This window comes from Anomaloglossus baeobatrachus, chromosome 7, assembly GCF_048569485.1.
Source record: "Anomaloglossus baeobatrachus isolate aAnoBae1 chromosome 7, aAnoBae1.hap1, whole genome shotgun sequence".
NCBI classification, from domain to species: Eukaryota; Metazoa; Chordata; class Amphibia; order Anura; family Aromobatidae; genus Anomaloglossus; species Anomaloglossus baeobatrachus.
Genome location: NC_134359.1, coordinates 241,942,810 through 241,967,061, shown reverse-complemented (window position 1 = coordinate 241,967,061; position 24,252 = coordinate 241,942,810). Strand labels below are relative to the sequence as shown.

The 24,252-nt window shown below is 50.4% G+C and overlaps 1 protein-coding gene across 2 annotated transcripts; it reads left to right on the top strand.

Annotated features, from left to right (window-relative positions):
• Positions 1-37: 37 nt before the first annotated feature.
• Positions 38-22,583, top strand: COQ7 (coenzyme Q7, hydroxylase). Of its 2 annotated transcripts, none has more exons than XM_075319129.1 (6): positions 38-197; positions 4,418-4,614; positions 5,329-5,443; positions 7,882-8,021; positions 8,153-8,221; positions 22,101-22,583. In XM_075319129.1, exons 1-6 carry the CDS (start codon positions 134-136, stop codon positions 22,176-22,178), a joined length of 663 nt encoding a protein of 220 aa, XP_075175244.1. In that variant the 5' UTR covers positions 38-133; the 3' UTR covers positions 22,179-22,583. The 2 variants fall into 2 exon arrangements, with proteins under 2 accessions (XP_075175244.1, XP_075175246.1); XM_075319131.1 differs by lacking the exon at positions 38-197 and adding an exon at positions 198-278.
• The last annotated feature ends 1,669 nt before the right edge of the window (positions 22,584-24,252 follow it).

The following is a 24,252-nucleotide window of genomic DNA, read 5'->3' as shown; positions in this document are numbered from 1 at the left end:
AACTAAAACAGCGAAAAGCTTCGTCGGTTTCCTGGCAACGGCCGCAGATCTGATGACGTCAGGAGGGAGCGACGAAGTTTATGTGACAGCGACAAGTCTGCGGCAGTAAGAAGGTCGAAGACAGAAAGTGTAAATGGAGAGGGCTGCGGGGCTGTGGAGGCTGCGGCCTCTGTACTGCAGCCTCCCCGGGAGGCCAGGTAACGCCATCTATGTATGTGACGCCCCTGCTTTCTGCGCTCATCTGCCAGGACTACGGCCCCGCCATGCTTGGATTCCAGGTGTTTGAAATTGCAGGTTCTTATCAGGAGCAAATGCATACAAGGGTGGGATTATAGAGAGATGTAACTGGGTCTTCTGGGTGATGTAGTGAGATGCAGGGGCGTAACGACCGCGGTCGCAGCGGTCGCCACTGCGACCGGGCCCGCAGGGTTTTAGGGGCCCGGCAGCCGCTCTGCACAGCCGGCTCCTCTCTGTAACAGAGGAGATGCGCTGTGTAGTGGCCGACTACGCGACCGCCAGGGGGCCGGCCTGTGAGTCAGGGGGCCCGGTGTCAGCAGGGGGCAGAGGGGCCCCCTGACCTGGAGAGACCCACCAGGCGTTTCTGAGCTGCGGCAGAGCAGAAGCGCGCCTGCACAGCAGACGAAATCCATCCTTCCAGGACCTGCGATGATGTCATGCCCATGTGAGTGTGTGGGAGGAGACACAGGATGCCGGGCAGAAAGCATCAGAAGATACGGATTCCTGAAGGAGACATGGACACATGATGACTGGTAATGAGAAAAGAGGGGGCACGAGGGGGAGGGGAGTGCAGGGTGAGTGGCATATGAGGGCTGCAGACTGTGACAGAAGGATGTGAAGGGGTGCAGAGTGTTTGAGAGGGGTAAGTTGGGGTACAGGCAGGGTGAGATATGTGGGGCAGGGTGTGTGACATATGGGGGTGTAGTGTGTGTGCTATGGGGGGTGCAGGCTGTATGGGGAGCAGTGTGTGTGACATATGGGGGCAGGGTCATAACTACCGTGGTTGTAGGGGTCAAAAGGAGAAGAGAGGTACTTGTTTTTTTATTTTGCTGGCTCCATGACACATGGAGGCCTGGAGGGGCCTTGCTGCATGACACATGGAGGCCTGGAGGGGCCTTGCTGCATGACACATGGAGGCCTGGAGGGGCCTTGCTGCATGACACATGGAGGCCTGGAGGGGCCTTGCTGCATGACACATGGAGGCCTGGAGGGGCCTTGCTGCATGACACATGGAGGCCTGGAGGGGCCTGGCTGCATGACATGGAGGCCTGGAGGGGCCTGGCTGCATGACATGGAGGCCTGGGGGCCTGGCTGCATGACACATGGAGGGCCTGGGGTGGCTGGCTGCATGACACATGGAGGCCCTGGGGTGGCTGGCTGCATGACACATGGAGGCCTGGAGGGGCCTGGCTGCATGACACATGGAGGCCTGGAGGGGCCTGGCTGCATTACACATGGATGCCTGGAGGGTCCTGGCTGCATGACATGGAGGCCTGAGGGCCTGGCTGCATGACACATGGAGGCCCTGGAGGGGCCTGGCTGCATGACACATGGAGGCCCTGGAGGGGCCTGGCTGCATGACACATGGAGGCCCTGGGGTGGCTGGCTGCATGACACATGGAGGTCTATGGGACTGCATAAAAAACATGAAGGACACCTTATACATGGACTAGGGGTACATTATACATGGAGGAGTATGGGGCTGTATAATACAATATGAAAATTGATGGGGCTAAATTATAATACATATAGGACTATGGGGGCTGCATTATAATATATGGAGGACTATGGAGGCTACCTTATACATGGACTATGGAAGTGCATTATAAAACATGGAGGACTATGTGGTGCAGTATAATATATGGAGAACTATGGGGTGAATTTTAATACATGGAGAACTATGGGAAATGCATTATAATTGAAGGGCTACTTTATACATGGAGGATTATGGGGGTGCATTATAATATATGGAGGGCTATGTATCTGCATTCTAATATATGAAGGGTTATGTGAGACCCTTTATACAATTATTTGGAAGGCTATGTGGGGGCTGTTATAGTATTTTGAGAACTTTATACAGGGGGGACAAAGATACAAGTATGGGATGGAAATGTTTTGTGCTGAGGGAAAAAGGCTCTTTCCCTCAGCAGCCAACTTTCCCATGCTCTGCTATACATCCTTAGCACCCAGCTTTCCCATGTTCTGATATACATCTCTCAGCACCCAGCTTTCCCATGTTCTGATATACATCTCTCAGCACCCAGCTTTCTCATGCTCTGATATGGGAAAGCTGGGTGCTGAGGACAAGATAAATATCAGAACATAGGAAAGCTGGGTGCTGATAGAGGGATTTCAGGGTGCTGTGGGTGAGAGCCAAGTGTCAGCGTCATTATCCTGTACCCCGAGTGTCAGTGTCATTATCCCTTACCCCATACCTCCCAACCGTCCCGGATACAGCGGGACTTTCACGCTTTACGTTGTTTGTCCCGTTGCCACGATCGGGACGGCCGGCTCCCGGGCTCCGCCCACCCACTCTCTCTCCGCCTCCCTGCTTTTCCCTCCTACCATCCCAGTAGACGTGGCATAACAGAGAGGAGCGCTGCCTGTGCTGCTGCTGGTACAGTAAAATCTCCCCAGCGCTGATTTCCCTCCCTCCCCCCCCTCACCCCCGGCCGGAGCCTCTCTGTGCGGTCGGCCGGCCGCCTGTCTGTGCGGTCGGCCGGCCGCCTTTCTGTGCGGGCGCCCCCCGGCCGCCTGTCTGTGCGGGCGCCCCCCGGCCGCCTGTCTGTGCGGGCGCCCCCCGGCCGCCTGTCTGTGCGGGCGCCCCCCTGCCGCCTGTCTGTGCGGGCGCCCCCCTGCCGCCTGTCTGTGCGGGCGCCCCCCTGCCGCCTGTCTGTGAAGGCGACCGGGCACCTCACTGTGTGGGCGACCGGCCGCCTCACTGTGGCTCCCTGCGTGTCCATGCTGGAGGCCCGCCGGCTGCCTGCGTGTCCATGCTGGAGGCCCGCCGGCTGCCTGCGTGTCCATGCTGGAGGCCCGCCGGCTGCCTGCGTGTCCATGCTGAATGGGTGTGGATGGGGAGTGGATATGGGCGTGACTGTGAAATGGGTGTGGTTAGGGGGCGTGGCCTAAAAATTGCGTAGCGCGCCGCAAACTTTGTCCTTCTTTTCCTTCTTTAAAAGTTGGGAGGTATGCCTTACCCCAAGTGTCTGTGTATGTGGAGGGGGGGCCCAGGTCTAAACTTTGCACCGGGGCCCATCCAACTCTAGTTACGCCACTGGTGAGATGTGTACGGTGGTAGTCACACATCTATGGACTAGAGCCGTAACAAACACTGTCCCCCCACCCCTTACATCTGTGCTGCCCCCACCCCTTACATCTGTGCTGCCCCCACCCGTATCTGTGCTGCCCCCCACCCGTATCTGTGCTGCCCCCCACCCGTATCTGTGCTGCCCCCCACCCGTATCTGTGCTGCCCCCCACCCGTATCTGTGCTGCCCCCCACCCGTATCTGTGCTGCCCCCCACCCGCATCTGTGCTGCCCCCACCCGCATTTGTGCTGCCCACACCCGCATCTGTGCTGCCCCCCACCCGCATCTGTGCTGCCCCCCACCTGCATCTGTGCTGCCCCCCACCCGCATCTGTGCTGCCCCCCACCCGCATCTGTGCTGCCCACACCTGCATCTGTGCTGCCCACACCCGCATATGTGCCCTCCAACCGTATATATGCTCCTCCCCCCCAGTGTCTTATGCGTGCCCCCTTCCTCTCCCTCGTGTCGTATCCGTGCCCCCTCCCCCCCCCCCCCCGTGTCGTATGCGTGCCCCCTTCCTCTCCCCCGTGTCGTATGCGTGCCCCCTTCCTCTCCCCCGTGTTGTATGCGTGCCCCCTTCCCCCCCCCCCCCCGTGTCGTATGCGTGCCCCCTTCCCCCCCCCCGTGTCGTATGCGTGCTCCCTTCCTCCCCCCGTGTCGTATGCGTGCCCCCTTCCTCCCCCCCCGTGTCGTATCCGTGCCCCCTTCCCCGCGCGGCAGCTGTGCCCCTCTCTGCCTTGTCGCTGTGCCCACCGTGTAGCTGTGCCCCCTCCCCGGCCTGTAGCTGTTGCCCCCTGCCCACTTTGTAGCTGTGCCCTCACCCGCCCTGTAGCTGCCCCTCACTCTTGGTTTATTGTGCAGTTTCCCAGTATTTCAGGCTGTTTTCTATCTGTCCGTGCGTTTCTTCAGACGCCTGATGGTGACACTTGCAGAGTCCGCACATCTTGAGGTGTGACATTATCTTTTATTGCTGTGTCTCTTCCTGAGCGTCTTCTGTCCGCAGCCTCACACTGTATAGAAACTTTTTTTTTTTCTTTTCAGACATTTTATAACATTCATCTATAATGCGCATTCTTTTCTCATTATTAGGAATAAGGAGACGAGGCTGCTCCATGGTCTATGCCGGCGCCATCAGACATCACAGCTCAGGGCTTTACACAGATGAAGAAAAAGCCTTACTGGATAGAATAATACGAGTGGACCATGCGGGAGAATACGGGGCCAATCGTATTTATGCTGGACAGATGGTCGTGTTGGGCAGATCGTCAGTGGGACCCGTCATTCAGGTAACTCAGTAATTTTTTTATTATTTTGTGGGCAGTTCCTCTTCTTCAGGATTCTGTCAGTACTATAGGTGCTGCAGCATCCCTTTCTTCACACCATTTATTGATAATGCCATTGAAAGTCTGCCTCATTATTATGCTGTCTGGACGGTCACCATTAAAGGGAATCTGTCACCAAGGTTTTGCTCCCCCATCTAAGAGCAGCAAAATGTAGAGACAGAGACCCTGATTCCAGTGATGTGTCACTTACTGAGCTTTTTGCTGTCATTTTGATAAAATCAATGTTTTCTCAGCTGCAGATCTAGCAGTTATACAGAGCTGATGAATAGGCTGGACTACCTGGAAGTAGTCCTGTAATGATAATCTACTGTTGATTAAACAGTGATTTTTATCAAAACTACACTAAGCAGCTCAGTAAGTGACACATAGTTGGAATCAGGATCTCTGCACCTACATTATGCCGCTCTCGGATTATGTGGCAAAAACCTGGTGATAGATTCCCTTTTAAAAGCCACAACTGGCAACACTTAAGTTTTTTGAGCAGAGTCTTGAGATTCTCCAAATACTGTAAAACAATGGAGGGTTTTCTAAAGTGGTCTCAGCTTGAAAAATGACATCCTCTTTGAAAGCCTAAACCCCCCCCCCCCCCCCATGTGCACGTACTCGAGGGGTTATAGCACTGCTCGTATAATAATGATTGTGCCCTTTTTGTTCCAGCACATGTGGAATCAGGAGAAGGATCATTTGAAGAAGTTTAACGAGTTAATGATATCAAACAGAGTGCGGCCCACGGCTCTGCTGCCCTTCTGGAACGTGGCTGGATTTGCTTTGGGTGAGGTCTTTTGCCACATTTTAAGGGTGGTTTACACGCTACAACATCGCATCCGAAATATCGTCTGGGTCACATCGTTAGTGACGCACATCCAGCGCCGGTAGCGACATTGCAGCGTGTAAATCCTTTGTGCGCCGATAAACGATCGCAAAAGTGTGGAAAATCTGTGGTCTGTGTAGCGTCGGACATTTTCATAATGTCGAGTCGAGCGCAGGCACGATGTTGTTTGTCGCTCCTGCAGCTCCACACATCACTGTGTGTAAACCCGCAGGAGCGACAAACATCACCTTACCTGCGTGCCTCCAGCAATGCGTAAGGGAGAAGGTGGGCGGGATGTTAAGTCTTGCTAATCTCCGCCTCTCCGCTTCTATTGGCCGGCTGATTAGTGACGTCGCAGGGCAGGTAAGTGCATGTGAAGCTGCCGTAGCGATAATATTCACTACGGCAGCAATCGCCACATATCGCATGTGCGACGAGGGCAGGTGCTATCATGCCGTACATTGCTAGCATCGGCTAGCAATGTCGCAGCATGCAAAGTACCCCTAAGGCTCTGGTACAATCTAGTCTTAAAGCAGATAAAAAAAGACATTGTAGAGCTGACAAATGTGCACACAAATGCAGCTAATTTAAAATGGAATCTGTCAGCTTGTTTTTGCTCTGTAATCTGAGAGCCGCATGATGTAGGGACTGAGACCCTGATTCCAGCAATGTCAGTTGCTGGTCTGCTTGCTATCATTTTCATACAATCATGGTTCTCTATGCTGCAGAGCTCAGAATGCCAAGCTGTGTATAACCCCGTCCACACCACTGATTGGCAGCTATCTTATACAGAGCAGATGACAAGGAGGCACGAGACAGCTGGTCCTGTAGTGATAATCTCCTGCTGATAAAACACTGATATTATTGAAACAGCAGCACACAGCCCAGTAAGTGACACATCACTGGAATCAGGGGCTCAGCCTCTATATTCTAGTATTCTCATATTACATAGCAAAAACCTGGTGACAGATTCCCTTGAAATGAGGCCTGCTAGTCAAACATTGAGAAACAGTCAACACTCAGTAGGAGTGGCACGGTGGCTCAGTGGTTAGTGTCGCGGGCGGAGGAGGGGACGCTGCGCTCTCCCACTGCTCGGGTTCGGCTGCCGCTGCTCTGCGGCTGCTGCTGCTCGGTGGCTCCAGCGATGGGCCGGATCCCGGGGACTCGAGCGGCACTCCTCGCCCGTGAGTGAAAAGGGGTGGTTTGGGTTTTGGGGATATTGTCCGTGACGTCACCCACGGTTGTGGTGATATTGGTGACACCACCGCTGCTCTAGACGGGGATCCCGGGAGCGGTGACAGGGAGCAGCCGAGTTGTTATTTCTCCCTTCCGTGGGTAGGGGGTTGGTTGTCCCGGGGCCCGGTGATGGGGTAAGGGTTGAATGACAGGCGGATTGCGGGGCCTGATGAGGTGCAGGGGCAGCGCTGTGCCGCACGGCACGGAGGTACTCACTCAGCCCAATGATGATTACACAGTTCACGGTAAAACAAGCGGCTGGATGGACGGGTCCCTCGGACGGCTGCGGTGTTGTTGTTCCCTGCAGGTCAGCGGTGACTGTCTCTCCCTGCACCTATGTTCTATGTTGATTCCGATGGGTTCCCACCGGTAACCCGCTCCCCGACCTGGATGTAGGCCGGAGGAGCCCCTTTTGCCCGCAGGCGCTGGCCCTGGGAAACGGTTGCCCTTGGCGGTGGCGGTGTCTCCCCTTCACGGTTGGACGGTTGCCTTCTGTCGGGACTTGACTGTTTGGAAACCCGGAGGTCCCCTTCACTAACTGATTCGGCAACTTCACGGCGACTCCTAGCCTTGCTGGGGTCTGAAAGGCCCCTGCCACTGGTGCTGGCTTCTTTGTGTACCGGTCCGGTACCGCCGGGCCACCACCCGTCCACGGTCCTTACGGTAGACTCCAATCGGCCATTCCTGCAGACGGTCACCACCGTCTGCCAACCTTGCTGTCTCGCCCGGGCCACACACCCGGACGCTATCAGTCAGTTGCTCTGCTATTACACTTTCCTCCCTCCACTTTCACTGTCAAAACTCGACTCCTCACTCCTTCACTTCCCTAGCTTAACTCAACTTCCTTTTCCTGCCTCCAGGACTGTGAACTCCTCGGTGGGCGGAGACCAACCGCCTGGCTCCGCCCCCTGGTGTGGACATCAGCCCCATATGTATGTATGTATGTATGTATGTATGTATGTATGTGTGTATATATATATATATATATATAATTACATATTACTATAGTTCTATTATAGATATCATAATGGGTAGTCGTCGTAGGCACAAGAAGGATTTTTTTTTTTCCCTCGATAGCAAGCTGTTCTGTGCCATTGAGGCCGATTTTTACTTCGTCAGGTTTAGACCATTTGACCAATACAATGTACTTTCTTTTTTATCAGGTTTTGGGACTGCCCTACTGGGAAGAAAAGGTGCAATGGCCTGTACTGTGGCTGTAGAAGAGACCATATCCAATCATTATAATAACCAGATCAGGACTCTTATGGAGAGGGATCCTGAGAAGCACAAGGAATTACTGCAGGTAATCATACACTACGGACAGCCAAGGAATCCATAAAAAGCCCTACATTCTGACATATTTTATACTATAATCTACTTCTGGGTGCAGTATAATGTCCTCCCTTATGTTACATTCAGTCCTTTTCTCTATAGACAATAAAGAAGTTTCGTGACGATGAGATGGAGCACCACGATACAGGACTGGAACATGATGCTGAACAGGTACCAGACTTCAGACAGAAGCTGAAACATTTTCTTTACCCCTTTTTTCTAATAGGTCTCAATGTACAATGATGAAGCTACACAAATAATCTTTCTCCAAAATCCTTCTTGGTTTCCACAGCTCCGAAACAGACCCATGATTGCAGACCACAAACAAGCCCTATGTAGTCTAACCCTGCAGCCACACTTTCCTTCATTGGTCTATGAATTTTTGCTAACTTTTGGAATCTTAGCAAGAAGTTGTGGACACAAATGTTGCTTTGTGACGCCAGCATCAGACTACAGACTTATTGCGTCGTATGTTACTATAGAAACACTTGGGTCTGTGTCAGAGCTGTGACACAAAACCATAGAATGGAATGGGAAACTTGGTGTTGATAGTTTTCTGAGCTTCTACTTCTTCAACCTCTTCCCATTGTGTGACATATCATTACATCCTATGTGGGGGACCCTCGCTTTGATACAGATTTAGGAGCTGAGCCTGTATCTTTCCTGGCAGATGTTGGCTGAGTTACACAGCCAGCATCTGCCTCTAACAGCAGCAAACAGAGTGGTTAACCCCTTAATAGACACTTTCAATCTCTGATAGAGGCATATAAAGCACGTGATCTGAGGGGCGCGTCATTCTACGTGCTCATTGATCCATCCTGAGATGCCATCTTGGTTTTCTTTGGCCATCTTGGGCCTGATGAAAGCTGCCATACACATCATCTTGGTACTCCTGTGAAGACGTTAGTAGGAGAACATGATTTGTACTATATACAGTGGACCCTGGGTTTACGAGTAATTGGTGTGCGAGTATTTCGCTATACGAGCAAAGCTTGCTGTAAATTTGTAACTCAGTTTATGAGCAATGCTTTGCTGTACGAGCAAAATATTCACCGCACACACTTCCGGTTCCGTACTTTCACCGCGCTCTGACCCGCTCTTGCAATCTGCACAAACACACACATATTATGCTCACCTTACTTTCTGTTCCATCGTTGGCCTCCTGGTTCTTGTAGTTCGCCGATACAGGATGTGTATTGGGTAACCATCGCGACGATGGAGGAACATCCGCTGTCAACCACTTCTCAAAGGCAGCACGCGGACCAATCGGAGGCAAGCGGCTCCTGCCTTTGACGTCAGCGCTCTGGCAGCGGTCGCGATAGTTACCCGATACACATCCTGTACCGGCGGACTACAAGAACCAGGAGGCAGGTGAGGAAACAAAAGGTAAGGTGAGCATAATGTGTGTGCGTGCGTGGAATGGGACAATAGGGGACCAAGATGGGACATTGAACGAATTGTCTGAGCTTGCATTATTTCCTATGGGAAATCTTGCTTTGCTAGACGAGTAACTTGGTTTACAAGCACACTCCCAGAACGAATTGTTCTCGTTAACCAAGGTTTTACTGTACTAGAATGTTGTGGCATTGCAGTGTATAGTACAAGCCATCAGATGATCGCTGGTTCAAATCCCCTAATCAATAATGGAAAAAATATTGGTATCAACGTGACCGTATTGACCATACTGTAAAAACAAAAGTCAAGAAACTATTTCTAACAGAGAGAAAGAAGGGGGGGGGGGAAGGAAAGTGCAAAAATTAGATATCACCCTGGTGAGGTGCAACGTCTGTTACTTGGCAGATGCGTCTTGCAGGAGTATAGGAAAGCTGTGTACAACCCGTGTGAGATCTGTAAGTGCCACCACATTGGTAGTCGCTCTGCTTTTCCAAAAACGAGGAAGTCTGCTCATCGGCAAGTATTAATCTGACATAGTAAACCTCAACTGTCTGGGGGGTGTGGCCTGGACTGCAATGTGAGGAGACGTGTCTCTGGAGTTCTCCTGCAAACACCTACAATAAATACCTGAACACCACTGTTATCGCTGCCTCAGACGGTTGTCTGGAAGATACGGTGGTGGGGACTTGTCTGGGGTGAGTCTGGTGGATCCGGAGAGGTGGGTCAGTCGCAGGCAGAAAGATACTGGAGGCGGGAAAGTCCCCAGCTCTCAAGATGGTGCCATGATAAGGAAGGAAGCTGAGAAAGCTAATGAAGCCTGTCAGCAGAGGATGCAGGTCGCTGCAAGGCTGGAGAAGTTTGCTTGGAATTCAGAGAGATCCCTGCTGCATACAGATAATGGAGGTGAGGAAGAGGAGTGGATAGGTGCTGCCAGTTCTGATGAGATGGGGGATGGTGGAGAGCAGCAAGATAGTACACTGGAGGTGGAGAAAGCACATAGTACAGAGGAGGCTACAGAAAACCCCACTCTAAAGGACGTTTTTGCAGTGGTGTCCTTTTGTAAAGAAGCTCTGACTAGCCTGACAAAACAAGTTACAGGAATACAGGCAGAGGTGGCTGGCATTAAGAAAGACCTCAAAAAAGCTGACCTGAGAAAAGGAAAGAGTTGGGATAACAGAGGATCATATCACAAAACTACAAAAGTCTGAAAAAACATTTCTTCATCGTTCCTTATGGGAGACCCAGACCATGGGTGTATAGCTTCTGCCTCCGGTGGACACACAAAGTACTACACTAAAAAGTGTAGCTCCTCCCTCCGAGCATATACATTCCCTGGATGACCAAATCTAGCCAGTTCAATGCTTTGTGTTCAGGAGGTCACACACACATGCATTCTCATCTGATTTTTGATTTTTGATTTCAAAGAGTTGGAAGAAAAGCGGGTCCAAACTGGACTCCCGGCATGTCCCTTCTCACCCCACTTTGTCGGCGGTGCTGTTAAGGTTGATTTTACAAGGCTGGAGCCTTACATGCCGCGCTCCTTCACCATCCCTCGGGCTATGGCTTGAAGTGGGAACCATCACGGTTCTCACTGCTTTGCAGGAGACCGGTCTCCATCCGCAGCCCTTTCAGGACCCTGCCGGACGGAGCGCTCACCCCTCAGGGACCTGGCCCTGCGTCTCATAAGCTAAGTATTGAGACGTTATTGTGGGGACCCTTGTACATTTATTGTGGGGAGAGTGTGTTATTTCACTTTGCTGTGATTTCCGGCCGGTTCTCTGGATTTCTCCTGAGAACCGCGCCGAGGGTGCCTGCTCGTCGGCCACATGGGAAAATTTAGGCCCCGGCTTCGGCTGCGGCCTAGTTTCGTTTTCACTGCCCCTGCATGTCAGTCATGCAGGGGGACAGTGCGGCGCCGCCCACCGGCCGTTCAGCAGAGGGGAGGACACCCCTCTCTGAGGAGATGTTTCCCTCCCCTGTATATCCCCTTGGCCCTCCAGTTCCCGCTCTTGGACTAATCCCCGCCCCCCCCCTCCTCACTCCGGCGCCATTTTATCAGCGTTCACACACTGATCGGCGCTGGCTGCTGCAGCTCTGCATCTGTCTGGGGGTCCAAGCTGTGGAATCCGGAGGGCACACAAAACTGCCACAACCTCTGGTTGTGGACTTTCTTGTACTCTCTGGGGGTCATTCTGAAGGAGTGTGTTCTTTACTGCAGAACCTCCACCTCAGCAGCATGTCTCTCACTAGGAGCAAGGCTGCAAGGCTTTACTCTATATGCATTGCATGTAAGCTCATACTGCTGAACCGAGCACATATCCACATTGTGATGCTTGCTCTAACATGGTGGTGCCTCAGCCTGGAGTCTCCTCAGGGGTCCCTCCGGCTGCTCCAGCCCCGGTGGCTGAACCCCCGGCTTGGGTAGCATCGTTTTCTAAAGCTATCTCCCAGTCCTTTGCCGACTCCATGGGACAGCTGTCCCGGACTCTGCTGACCATGCATCAGCCCCCTTCTCAGGGCGCCTCTGCTGCTCCGACTCGCTCTGCAGAGCTCACAGAGGATTGTTCATCTGTTCCCGGACCCCGTCCTCCTAAACGGAGATGCAGGGACTCTTCTCCTTCCTCGTCCCACGGCTCTGATTCACGAGCTGAATTGCAGGGCGAGGAGGATGCCTTTACTGTGGGCTCGGACGCTACCTCTATGTACCCCATTGATCTATCTGAAGGTGATGCGGATGTTAGTGACTTGATTGCGTCCATTAATTCCGTACTGGACCTCAATCCACCAGTATCAGAGAAACAAGCCTCTCTGGTAGAAAAACACCAGTTTACCTCACCTAAGAGAGCAAGGAGTATGTTTTTTAACCACTCCAGTTTTCAGGCCACTGTGACCAAGCCCAGGGCCTGTCCTGACAAACGCTTCCCAAAGCGTAGTTCTGATGACCGTTTTCCCTTTCTACCAGAGGTGGTCAAGGAGTGGGCTCATTCACCAAAGGTAGATCCTCCGGTGTCTAGAATCTCAGCCCGGACAGTTGTATCTGTGGCCGATGGCACCTCACTTAAGGATCCCACTGACCGCCAGGTTGACCTTCTGGCCAAATCTGTATATGAGGCGGCAGGGGCCTCGTTCTCCCTGTCTTTTGCAGCAGTGTGGGCTCTTAAGGCCGTCTCTGCTTCTCTGGCAGAGATACATTCCCTCACCAGGGACTCTATGCTCGAAATGGTTGCCTTAACTTCCCAGGCTTCGGCTTTTTCATCCTATGCCATGTCTGCCATTCTGGAGGCTTCTCACCGCACGGTGGTAGCTTCCGCTAATTCCCTCGCGATCCGCAGGATATTGTGGCTTCGAGAGTGGAAAGCAGACGCTTCTTCCAAGAAGTACCTTGCTGGGCTCCCCTTTGCTGGGTCCCGGCTGTTCGGTGAACAACTGGATGAAATTATTAAGGAAGCTACTGGCGGGAAGAGTACTTCCTTGCCACAAACTAAAACCAGGAAACCTGTCCAGGGCAGGAACCAGTCGAGGTTTCGTTCCTTTCGTTCCTCTAACTGGTCACTAAGCCCTCAGCCTCGTCCACTAACTCAGCCAAGGATCGAAAACCCAGCTGGCGCACGAAGCCGCTTCCTCAGAAGAAGGGAGGAGCCGCTGCCACTAAGGCAGCCTCCTCTTGACTATCTGGCTGCGCCAGCAACCTCCTTGGTCGGTGGCAGGCTCTCCCACTTTGGCGACGTGTGGTTTCAACACGTCTCCGATCAGTGGGTGCGGGATATCATCTCCCACGGCTACAGGATAGAATTTTCTTCCAGCCCGCCAAACAGATTTTTTCTGTCCACTCCCCCCTGCTCCAAAGCCGCCGCCTTCTCTCAGGCCGTGGCATCCTTGCAGGCCAACGGAGTAATTGTACCGGTTCCCGCCCGGGAACGGTTCAGAGGTTTCTACTCAAACCTCTTCCTAGTCCCTAAGAAGGACGGTTCCTTCCGGCCCATCCTGGATCTCAAGCTTCTCAACAAGCATGTTCAGGTGCGGCACTTTCGCATGGAATCTCTGCGATCGGTCATTGCCTCAATGACCCAAGGAGATTTTCTGGCATCCATCGACATCAGAGATGCCTATCTGCATGTGCCAATTGCAGTTTCACGCCAGCGTTGGCTACATGTTGCAATCGGAGAGGAACATTTCTAATTCGTGGCTCTCCCCTTCGGGTTAGCCACGGCCCCTCGTGTATTCACCAAGGTCATGGCAGCAGTGGTTGCGGTTCTGCACCTCCAGGGGTTGGCAGTGAGTCCTTACCTGGACTACCTTCTAGTCAAGGCTTCATCCAGTGCAGACTGTCAGCGGAGTGTCTCGCTCACTCTCGCCACGCTTGTTCAATTCGGGTGGCTTGTCAATCTGCCCAAGTCCACTCTGACCCCGACCCAGAAACTTACGTACCTAGGGATGCAATTCGAGACTCTGCCGGCACTTGTGAAGCTGCCCTTAGTCAAACAGCAGTCCCTTCATGTGGCGGTGCGCTCTCTGTTGAAGCCCCGCCGTCATTCCATCAGGCACCTCATGCAGGTGCTGGGTCAGATGGTGGCGTCAATGGAAGTGGTTCCCTTTGCCCAGTTCCATCTGCGTCCTCTGTAGCTGGACATTCTCCGCTGTTGGGACAAGCGGACCTCTTCCTTGCACAGGCTAGTGGCTCTGTCGCCACAGACCAGGAGCTCTCTTCAGTGGTGGCTTCGGCCCCTCTCTCTGTCCCAGGGACGCTCCTTTCTGGCTCCGTCCTGGGTGATTCTCACCACGAATGCCAGTCTATCCGGCTGGGGAGCAGTGTTTCTCCACCACCGAGCACAGGGCACTTGGACTCCGTCCGAATTGGCCCTCTCGATCAAAGTGCTGGAAATCAGAGCTGTGCTCCTAGCTCTCGTAGCCTTTCACCACCTGTAGGCGGGCAAGCACATTCGAGTCCAGTCAGACAACGCGACAGCAGTTGCCTACATCAATCACCAGGGCGGGACTCGCAGCCGCCTAGCAATGTTGGAAGTTCAACGTATCCTTCAGTGGACGGAGGACTCAAAGTCCACCATATCCGCAGTCCACATCCCAGGCGTAGAAAACTGGGAGGCAGATTATCTCAGCCGTCAAACCGTGGACAGCGGCAAGTGGGCCCTGCATCCGGCAGTGTTCCGGTCAATCTGCCGCAAGTGGGACACTCCGGAAGTGGATCTAATGGCATCCCGGCACAACAACAAGGTCCCGGTTTACGTGGTTCGCTCCCACGATCCTCAGCCCTTGGCAGCGGACGCGCTGGTTCAGGATTGGTCCCAGTTCCGTCTGGCCTACGTGTTTCCCTCTCTAGCTCTCTTGCCCAGTGTCCTGCGCAAGATCAGAATGGAGGGCCGTCGGGTCATAATTATTGCTCCAGACTGGCCCAGGCGAGCTTGGTACCCAGACCTGCTCCGTCTGTCCGTAGAGGTGCCGTGGCATCTCCCGGACCACCCAGACCTTCTCTCACAAGGTCTGTTTTTCCGCCAGAATTCTGCGGCTCTCAGATTGACGGCGTGGCTCTTGAGTCCTGGATCCTGACGGCTTCAGGCATTCCTTCCGAGGTCATCTCCACTATGACTCAGGCTCGGAAGTCTTCCTCGGCCAGGATTTACCACAGGACTTGGAGAATTTTCCTGTCCTGGTGTCGCTCTTCCGGCCATGCTCCTTGGCCGTTTTCCTTGCCGACCATCCTGTCCTTTCTACAGTCCGGTCTGCAGCTAGGACTATCCCTCAATTCCCTCAAGGGACAAGTCTCGGCTCTGTCAGTGTTGTTCCAGCGGCGTATCGCCCGACTGGCCCAGGTGCGCACCTTCATGCAGGGCGCATCTCACATCATTCCTCCTTACCGGCGGCCTTTGGATCCCTGGGACCTTAATCTGGTCCTCACGGCCTTACAGAACCCCCCTTTGAGCCTCTTAGGGAGGTTTCTTTGTTTCAACTTTCACAGAAAGTGGTCTTTCTGGTGGCCATAATTTCTCTCAGGAGAGTCTCTGATTTGGCTGCGCTCTCTTCGGAGTCACCCTTTTTGGTTTTTCACCAAGACAAGGTGGTTCTCCGTCCGACTCCGGACTTTCTCCCTAAGGTGGTGTCTCCTTTCCACCTTAACCAGGACATTTCATTGCCTTCCTTTTGTCCGGCTCCTGTTCATCGCTTTGAGAAAGCGTTGCATACTTTAGATCTGGTGCGGGCGCTCCGGATCTATGTGTCACGCACCGCTGTTCTTAGGCGGTGCACCTCTCTTTTTGTGCTGACCACAGGTCAGCGCAAGGGTCTCTCTGCTTCTAAACCGACCCTAGCTCGTTGGATTAGGTCGGCCATATCCGATGCCTACCAATGTTCTCAGGTGCCTCCCCCGCCGGGGATTAAGGCGCACTCGACCAGAGCTGTCGGTGCCTCTTGGGCTTTCAGGCACCAGGCTACGGCTCAGCAGGTCTGTCAGGCTGCCACTTGGTCTAGTCTGCACACCTTTTCGAAGCACTACCAAGTGCATGCTCATGCTTCGGCAGATGCGAGCTTGGGCAGACGCATCCTTCAGGCGGCTGTCGCCCATTTGTGAAGTTAGGTTTTGCCTACTTCTCAGTTTTATTTATTTCCCACCCATGGACTGCTTTGAGACGTCCCATGGTCTGGGTCTCCCATAAGGAACGATGAAGAAAAAGAGAATTTTGTTTGCTTACCGTAAATTCTTTTTCTTATAGTTCCGACATGGGAGACCAAGCACCCTCCCTGTTGCCTGTTGGCAGTTCTTGTTCCGTGTGTTTTCACCGGCTGTTGTTGTAGACAGAGGTTCCGGTTGTTCCGGGTTTTACTCTATCTCTACTTGTGGGTGGATGTCCTCCTTCAGCTTTTGCACTAAACTGGCTAGATTTGGTCATCCAGGGGGTGTATATGCTCGGAGGGAGGAGCTACACTTTTTAGTGTAGTACTTTGTGTGTCCTCCGGAGGCAGAAGCTATACACCCATGGTCTGGGTCTCCCATGTCGGAACTATAAGAAAAAGAATTTACGGTAAGTAAACAAAATTCTCTTTTTGCACAGCAGATAGCTGAAATCATGGCAAAAAACGATGACTTAGAGAATCGCTCTAGAAGGAATAACATCAGGATTGTTGGCATCCCTGAGAAAGCGGAAAGAAGGAACCCCACTGAATATGTAGAAGGCTGCCTCAGGGGGAAAATTGGTGCTGATGCCTTATCCAAGCTCTATGCCGTGGAACGTGCACACAGAGTCCCGATGCAGCCACAGCCAGCGGGCAGGGGCCCTCGCACTATGCTAGCCAAGCTCCTTAACTACAGGGACAGGAACACTATCCTACGAAAGGCAAGAGACATGGAGGATCTTATGATTGACGGCCAGAGAATTTCCATATACCCGGACTATTCCATTTCTGTTCAAAAGCTACGTATGACTTTTACTGGAGTAAAGAGGCGTCTGCGAGAGATTGGGCTGCAATACTCAATGATGTTCCCAGCAAAGCTAAGAGTGACGGCGTTGAAGCGGGTGCACTTTTTTACAACTCCGGAGGAAGCTATGCAGTGGTTGGACGCAAACGAAAAGCGTATCCGTTTGAAGGAATGAGCTGACTGTCTGAATCTGCAGTGTGTTGGAGAAGGCCGGCTGAGGCTCTACGACATCCTTAGGAGCTTACAGGGGACCCTTCTTGTTTTTTCTTTCTTTTCTACCCCTTTTTTTTTTTTTTTCCTCCTTCCCTTTGGGATTGAGGTAGTATGCAGGGGAAATACGAAGGGTTTGATGTGAGCTTCGCAGGACATGGGGACTGCCTAATTAGGCGCGGTAGTGGTGTTTACAATGTGAGATTCCAGTTTAATTACTGTTCGCCATTTTACTGTTATATTGGTTGAGTGGAATATGATTATACATAGACAGGGTGGGAGTGGAGAACTGTTGGAAAAGGGACGAGTTTCAAAATGTGTCTAAGAGGGAAAGGAGAGGGAGGTGGGGAGGAATTTAGTAGGGATTATGGACCAGGTTTGGAAAACCCGATGCTTCACGGGGTACTCAAAAACAGGAAGTGGTGGGGAGCAGGAGGGGAGGGGGGAAAGGGGTAGGGTAAAGGCAGCATGGGGAGGTACTACAAGGTTTGATGGTTTTACTGGGTGGGATAATGGGGGATAGAATTAAGGTGTTGAGTTGGAATATTAGAGGGTTATCAGATAGGTCTAGGAGAGCGGCAATAATTAAATATGTTCAAGACCAGAACCCGTCAGTAATATGTCTACTAGAAACACATCTAACAAAGGAGACAACACATGTTTTAAATAGGAGATGGGTGCAGAAGGCCTATCATTCCAGCTTTTCCAACTATGCAAGGGGTGTATCACTGCTGATCCATAACTCTGCAATATGAAGAGATAGAAGTGTATGTGGATAAAGAGGGACAGTGTGTGGCCGTCAAGTGTAAAATATTTGGCAGACTCGTGTATAGCTGCAATATATATACTACCTCCATATATGTGCACCAAACTAAGGGAGATAAGGGAGTTCTCTGAGAAGGGGGGAGTAATCCCTTTTTTACTGGTGGGGGACTTCAATAATGTGATAGACATGTACTGGGATAGGAGTAGTAGACCTCCAGGTATGAAGGATAGTTGTATGACTTCGTTTGGCACTCTTATTGGGGAACTTGGAATGGTGGATGCCTGGCGAGTGAGGAATGGGAGTGAGGAATGGGAGGGTATCCTGCTTCTCTTGTTGTTCGGCTTCACATAACACTCTGTCCCGCATTGACATGGCTCTAGCTAGTGATCTGATGGATGCAATGATAGGCGAAGTGCAATATTTGACAAGAGTGATTTCAGATCATAGCCCAATTCTAGTGTCCATACGATGGGGGATCCTGACAGGGGGAAGGAGGGGAGAGTGGAAGCTTCATCCGGCATGGATCCGTCATATTAATATGGGGAATATAGAACGGGATCTTGGGGATTTCTTTATCCACAACGAGGGTAGCACTGGTCCCCTGGTGGTGTGGGATGCGATGAAGGCATACCTCAGGGGGCTCCTGTTGAGGGATATCTGTAAACGTAAAACACAGATGAGGCAAGATGAGAAAAATAGCCTGGAGGCCTTAGATAAGGCGGAGCTGGAAGCAATTCGCAGTAATACTACGGACGCGAAGCAAAATCTTAGGCAGGTGCATGAACAAGTTAATAAGATGCTTTTGGAGAAGGCGGTAAGGAAGCAGGCATTCCGAAAACTGCATTTTTATGAAGAGGGAGAAAAAGTTGGTCATCTATTATCGGTCATAGCTGCAGCTCAAAGGAGTAGTTCATTTGTGCATGGTATGGACACGGTGGAGGGGACACAGGTCACTGAGATTGAGGAGATCCTTGGGGTCTTTAAAGATTTCTATCGCACGCTATATTCTTCTAGCGGAGAGGTGAGGGTGGAAGAGGTCGACTCATTTCTTGAGCGAGGTGAGCTTCCGGTGTTGTCTGTGGCAGATAGAGATAAACTGGAGTCACCTATTACTATTGATGAACTGGAGGACGCTCTGTATGGCATGAGCAATGACAAGGCACCGGGAGCAGACGGGCTACCGGTTGAAATTTTATAAACAGTTAAAAGAAATCCTATTACCCAAACTATTGAAAGTCTTTGAGGTGGCGGAGGGGGAGGGTGTATTGCCTGAATCTATGAGAGAAGCAATAATAGTAGTAATTCCTAAGGAGGATAAAAATCCGAGGCTTCCAGACTCATACAGACCAATCTCGTTATTAACAGCGGACGTGAAGCTTCTGGCTAAGGTGTTGTCAAACCGGCTGACTGGAGTTATATCTAACCTAATACATATGGACCAATCAGGGTTCATGGCCAATAGGTCGACAGCTGCTAATATCAGGAGATTATATCTTAATCTACAGTTGCCGCCTGACAACCCTGGCCAGAGGGTGATCGTTTCGCTAGATGCCCAGAAAGCGTTCGATAGTGTTGAGTGGGGGTATCTGTGGAAAGTGTTGCAGCATATGGGTTTTGGCCCACGTTTTGTAAAGTGGGTGCAGCTGTTGTATAATAGGCCTACTGCTAAAGTTAGAGTTAACGGTATGACCTCCGCAGAGTTCGAGTTGCATCGGGGACGAGGCAAGGCTGCCCACTATCGCCGCTCCTATTTGCTATTGCAGTAGAGCCTCTGTCTTCGGCCATTAGGAAATCGAAGGGGATCCATGGATTTAAGTATGGGCATTTAGAGGAGAAAATAGCTCTGTATGCTGACTATTTATTACGTTTCTTGGGGGATCAGTCAGCCTCATTGGCTCATGCCATGCAGATAATAGAGAAATTTGGAGAAGTTTCGGGACTGACCATTAATTGGTCTAAATCGAGCCTCTTTAAAGTGGGTGGGGAAGTAACCTGGACAAATGGTGATACAGGGGCTAACAAATTGAAGAGTGTGGACGAATTTAAATATCTAGGTATCCAGATATCTCTGCCAGTAGAAAAATACATACAGGTGAACTTATGGCCGCTTCTTAAAAAATTGAGAACCAAAGTAGATGCATGGAACAAGCTACATTTGTCAGTTGTTGGAAGGATTAATTTACTAAAGATGGTAGTGTTGTAGCTGTTCTGTTTTGTCACAAGTCAGCTTATGGGATCACCAGTGAGGTCCTCTGAATTAGGCCTCTTCAGAGGACCTAATCAAGATCGAGCGCTCGGAGAAAAAGACCTGCATCCATGTGAGCATGATCAATTTTCTGTTTATTTAACCAAAGCTGGACTTTACAAGTTGCTCATATGACCTTTAAGTTTTAGCAAAACAAAAATGTAGAGTCATGCATATGAGATAAGAAGAAGATAAGAAGAACATTTAGAGACAATAATAATCCTTGAGCTTGTCTCTTATTCCGAAGGCTCTATGACTATGAACTACCACCAGATATACTTACTAATGAAATAAAATATCTTTAATAAAGAAATAGAGAAACTATTTAACCCTTCTATATCAGTAGTAATGCCTAAACTCCTATACATACTGCACAATTCCCCTGTTTGTATTTCAAAGAAAAGATTTAAAGGGATAAACTCACTGTTTAGAGACCTGGTATGGGGTAAAAAGCAGCCTAGGGTGCGATTAGAGAATTTACAGAGGCCAAAAGATGAGGGGGGGTCTAGGAATCCCAAATCCGGAATTGTATTATATGGCGGTGCAATGTCAACACCTCAGGGGCTGGTCTGATCGAGAGAAAGATGGGGGCATTAAAGAAGTGCTGGAATACATAGTGGGTAGAAGTCCATTGGTAATGGGACTAGAGGATGGTGCGGTAGGGATCTTGGGTGGAACATCAACTACAATGGCACTTATAAATAAGACCTGGGAGAAGCTGAAAAGGGTGAGAGGGGTGACCCGGTTAACTAAGTTTACACCTATCTCTGATAACAGTAATCTCCCGGAGATTCAGAAAATGGGGAATATTGAGGAGTGGAGACGCAAGGGTGTAATATACATGCATCAGATATTGGACGGAGGAATTGTGAAATCGTTCCCGCAGTTAGAGTGAGTTTCCGTTACCGGCGTCCGGCTGGCTCCACTACAGTCAATTAAAACATGCTATTGCAGCCCAAGCGGCTAAACAAAGTGTGGACATACAGACTGACCTGGAACTGGAGTATGTGTGTAAGGGGGGAGATAGCACTAAAGGGATCATTTCTGGCACGCATAAAGGTATACTACATACCTTTCTCTTAGACTACCCAATTAAAACTTAATCTAAATGGGAGGAGGAAGTTGGGCCGATAACGGAGGAGGTGTGGGAGAGTATCTTAGAGTATGTCCCTAAACTTTCCATGAGCGAACCGGCCAGACTGTCTCACCTATACGTGATTCACCGGGTATATAGGTCTCCCTTACTGATGTTTAAAATGGGGTTGAAAAGGAATTCGGAGTGTCCAAGGTGTCAGGGATCTGACGCAGGTATTTTTCATATGATGTGGTCTTGTCCGAGACTGGTCTCCTTTTGGACTAAGGTTATCCACAAGATAGGAAGAACATATGGGTGTGTCCTTCCCAGGGAACCATTGCTATGCATATTGGGATATGTTGAGGAGCTTGGGGTGGAAAATACTATGAAAATTGCCATTGCTAGGCTGCTGTATGCGGCAAGCAAGCTAAATGCCAGGTCCTGGATTAAAAAAGACCCCCCCGACCAGGGGAGAGTACATTAAAAGGGTGAAATGTATTCTTCAGCTGGAACAGGGAGTGTATGAAAGAAGGGGGAATGTTAAAATGTTTGAGAAGCTATGGTCTCCTTGGCTGCAATGTGAATAGGACGAGTGAAGGACCAATAAACTGGTCTGGGACCGGGATAGCCGTCGGAGACCCCTGATGTGTGTGTTTTGTTTTATTTGTGTTACTAGTAGTTCCTCCTGTACATCGGGGTGAACGGGATGGTTGCTATACTGCAGTTGGAGGGTATTCTAAGTGTGTACTAAATGGGATGTAGTACTGGGGAGGAGGGTTGCTGCCGGGGTGGGGGCGGGAGGGGGAGGGAAAGGGGTAATAGATATGATAAACTTAATTTGGATGCCGATTTGTTATACTGTTGTATGTATCCTGTTTTTAATAAAAAATTATTTGATTTAAAAAAAAACCTCGACTGTCTTGTCCGCAGGCTCCTGCTTATTTCCTGCTGAAGAACGCCATACAGATGGGATGCCGAGCCGCGGTGTATTTATCAGAACGCATATAAGGACAGGAGATTTATTTTTGTTTTCTTAAATGTAATGGAAAAATGTAAGAAGGATTGTTACCGTCTTACAAATTGAAGACTGTTTTATACTGTTTTCTTAGAGAGAGACGTACACTGCCACTGCCTTATAGTGCGGAGAATTTTGAGCTTTTTATAAATGGCCACTAGGTGGCAGTGGGAATTTGTGGTGTGAAAACACTGCAGGATGATAATGTTGTGATCTAGAAAACCCGTCATTACAGGGGATCGGATCCTGACCTCTATATAACGGAGGCCACCATCTCTGGAGGATCTGTCGGGATACACTGGAGCTGCTCAATTTATTAGAGCAAGCAGAGCCACATGTTTAAGTATTAATATGTGTGATCCCTATGGTGCCATTAAAATATCCTGCTTTGTTATTGGCTTTATTGTGGGTTTTTTTTTATTATTATTATTATTATTATTACTATTATTTGCTTATAGAACACCGACACATTGCATAGTGCTATAAGTCTATCTCCGTCATTCCATCAGCCATCAATGTGAAGGAGACTGAAAAGACAAAAGGCGCTAATTAGTGCTGAGCGAGTAGTTAACTATTCGTACTCTCTATGCTGTTAGCGAGTACTGTCCGCTACTCGCATATTCGTTACGAGTAGCGGGCACAATGTAAGTCAATGGGAAATATTTACTAAGTATCGAGTAACCTGAATGCCGTACTATTCGCTACTTGCACGTAAAGTACGGCTTTCGGGTTACTCGCTACTTAGCGAGTATTTCCCATTGACTTACATTGCGCCCGCTACTCGTAACGAGTATGCGAGTAGTGGAATGTACTCGCTAACTACACGCTCAACACTAGCACTAATAGGTTACTAACGTTACAAACGTTTCTGGAATAAATATCAGATGTGCTCATCTAATACAGTTGTGAAAAGTCACAGCCACTATTGAAGCGTGTAGGTTACGGCTGCAGCAGGCACCACGAGGAGTAAGCGTCAAAATTCAATTAGAAGTGGACTCCTGCACTGTCGTATGAAGATGGTCAGCAGTAATGGTAAATGCGATCTTTGAAACCCGTAATAAAATCACGTCTCCTTCCTCAAATCGCACATGTACATCATGCACATACGTGGGCGGTCTTTGACCTTTCCTGGCGCCTTTGCATTACAGTACTTTGCTCTGCCCTCAGCATGGCAGATCACGTGCGCATGCGTAGGACTACAGCGTCTGCCTGTGACGATGATGTAGGAAGTGTCATCCACACAAGACTAGGAAGGAGGACGGTGATCGCAGCAGAGAGGAGTGCCCAACCCACGACCAGCGAAACCCATCGGACTGGCTCGCCTCCTCTAGGGGAGTATTATAAAGGTGCTTTTTACATTACACAGAGCAGCCTGGGCTCTTACATACAATATTCTAGAATTCTGTATATAAGAGCTCACTGGTGATGGCCGCAGCTCATAAGGGATAACTCTGGTGACAGATTGTCTTTAACAGTGGCCTTTATTGAGCTGGAACTATGTGCACTACATGAAAGTAATACAGCTGACACAGTTTTGTATTTCTGTCAGCGATCATCCCTGTTATTACTTGAAAGGGAACCTGTCACTCAGTTCATGGTTCCCAAACTATGCGTAGTATGAATTGGAGCTTGGATGATCAATTACTACCAAGTATATTTTTTCCTGCGTTCCAGAGAAAACAGTGTGAAGAGGTGGCCGAGGACTATAGGGAGAGGCAAGACTAGTCCAGTGTCAATTTTGGTCATCTTTTCCCTGCGCCAATTCAGGTGATTGAGCGATCTCTTCAATGTCTGTATATAGCAAGAGACCTGTCAATCATCTGGAGCGGCACTGGAAGGTGTTCAAACTTTTTTTTTTTTTACCTGAAATGCTGGAGCATTTCAGTGAGAAACTTACTTGGTGTCACGCTGTACAAAGGGTTGGTAGGACGTAGTACAGCGTATTCCCCTCTAGGTGGCAGCAGAATAGTGAAGGAGAGACAAAGAAACGCTGTAACAGAAAGGCAGCTGAAGTACAGCAGAGTAACTTCATCAGGCAGTTACCCAGCAAACCACCAGGGGCAATAG

Excerpts from the sequence above, each read along its gene's own strand:
- COQ7 (XM_075319129.1), top strand. The coding sequence starts at position 134 with ATGGAGAGGGCTGCGGGGCTGTGGAGGCTGCGGCCTCTGTACTGCAGC. Across the intron at positions 198-4,417 it reads CAGCCTCCCCGGGAGGCCAG|GAATAAGGAGACGAGGCTGC; the intron begins GTAACGCCATCT and ends TCTCATTATTAG. Across the intron at positions 4,615-5,328 it reads CAGTGGGACCCGTCATTCAG|CACATGTGGAATCAGGAGAA; the intron begins GTAACTCAGTAA and ends TTTTTGTTCCAG.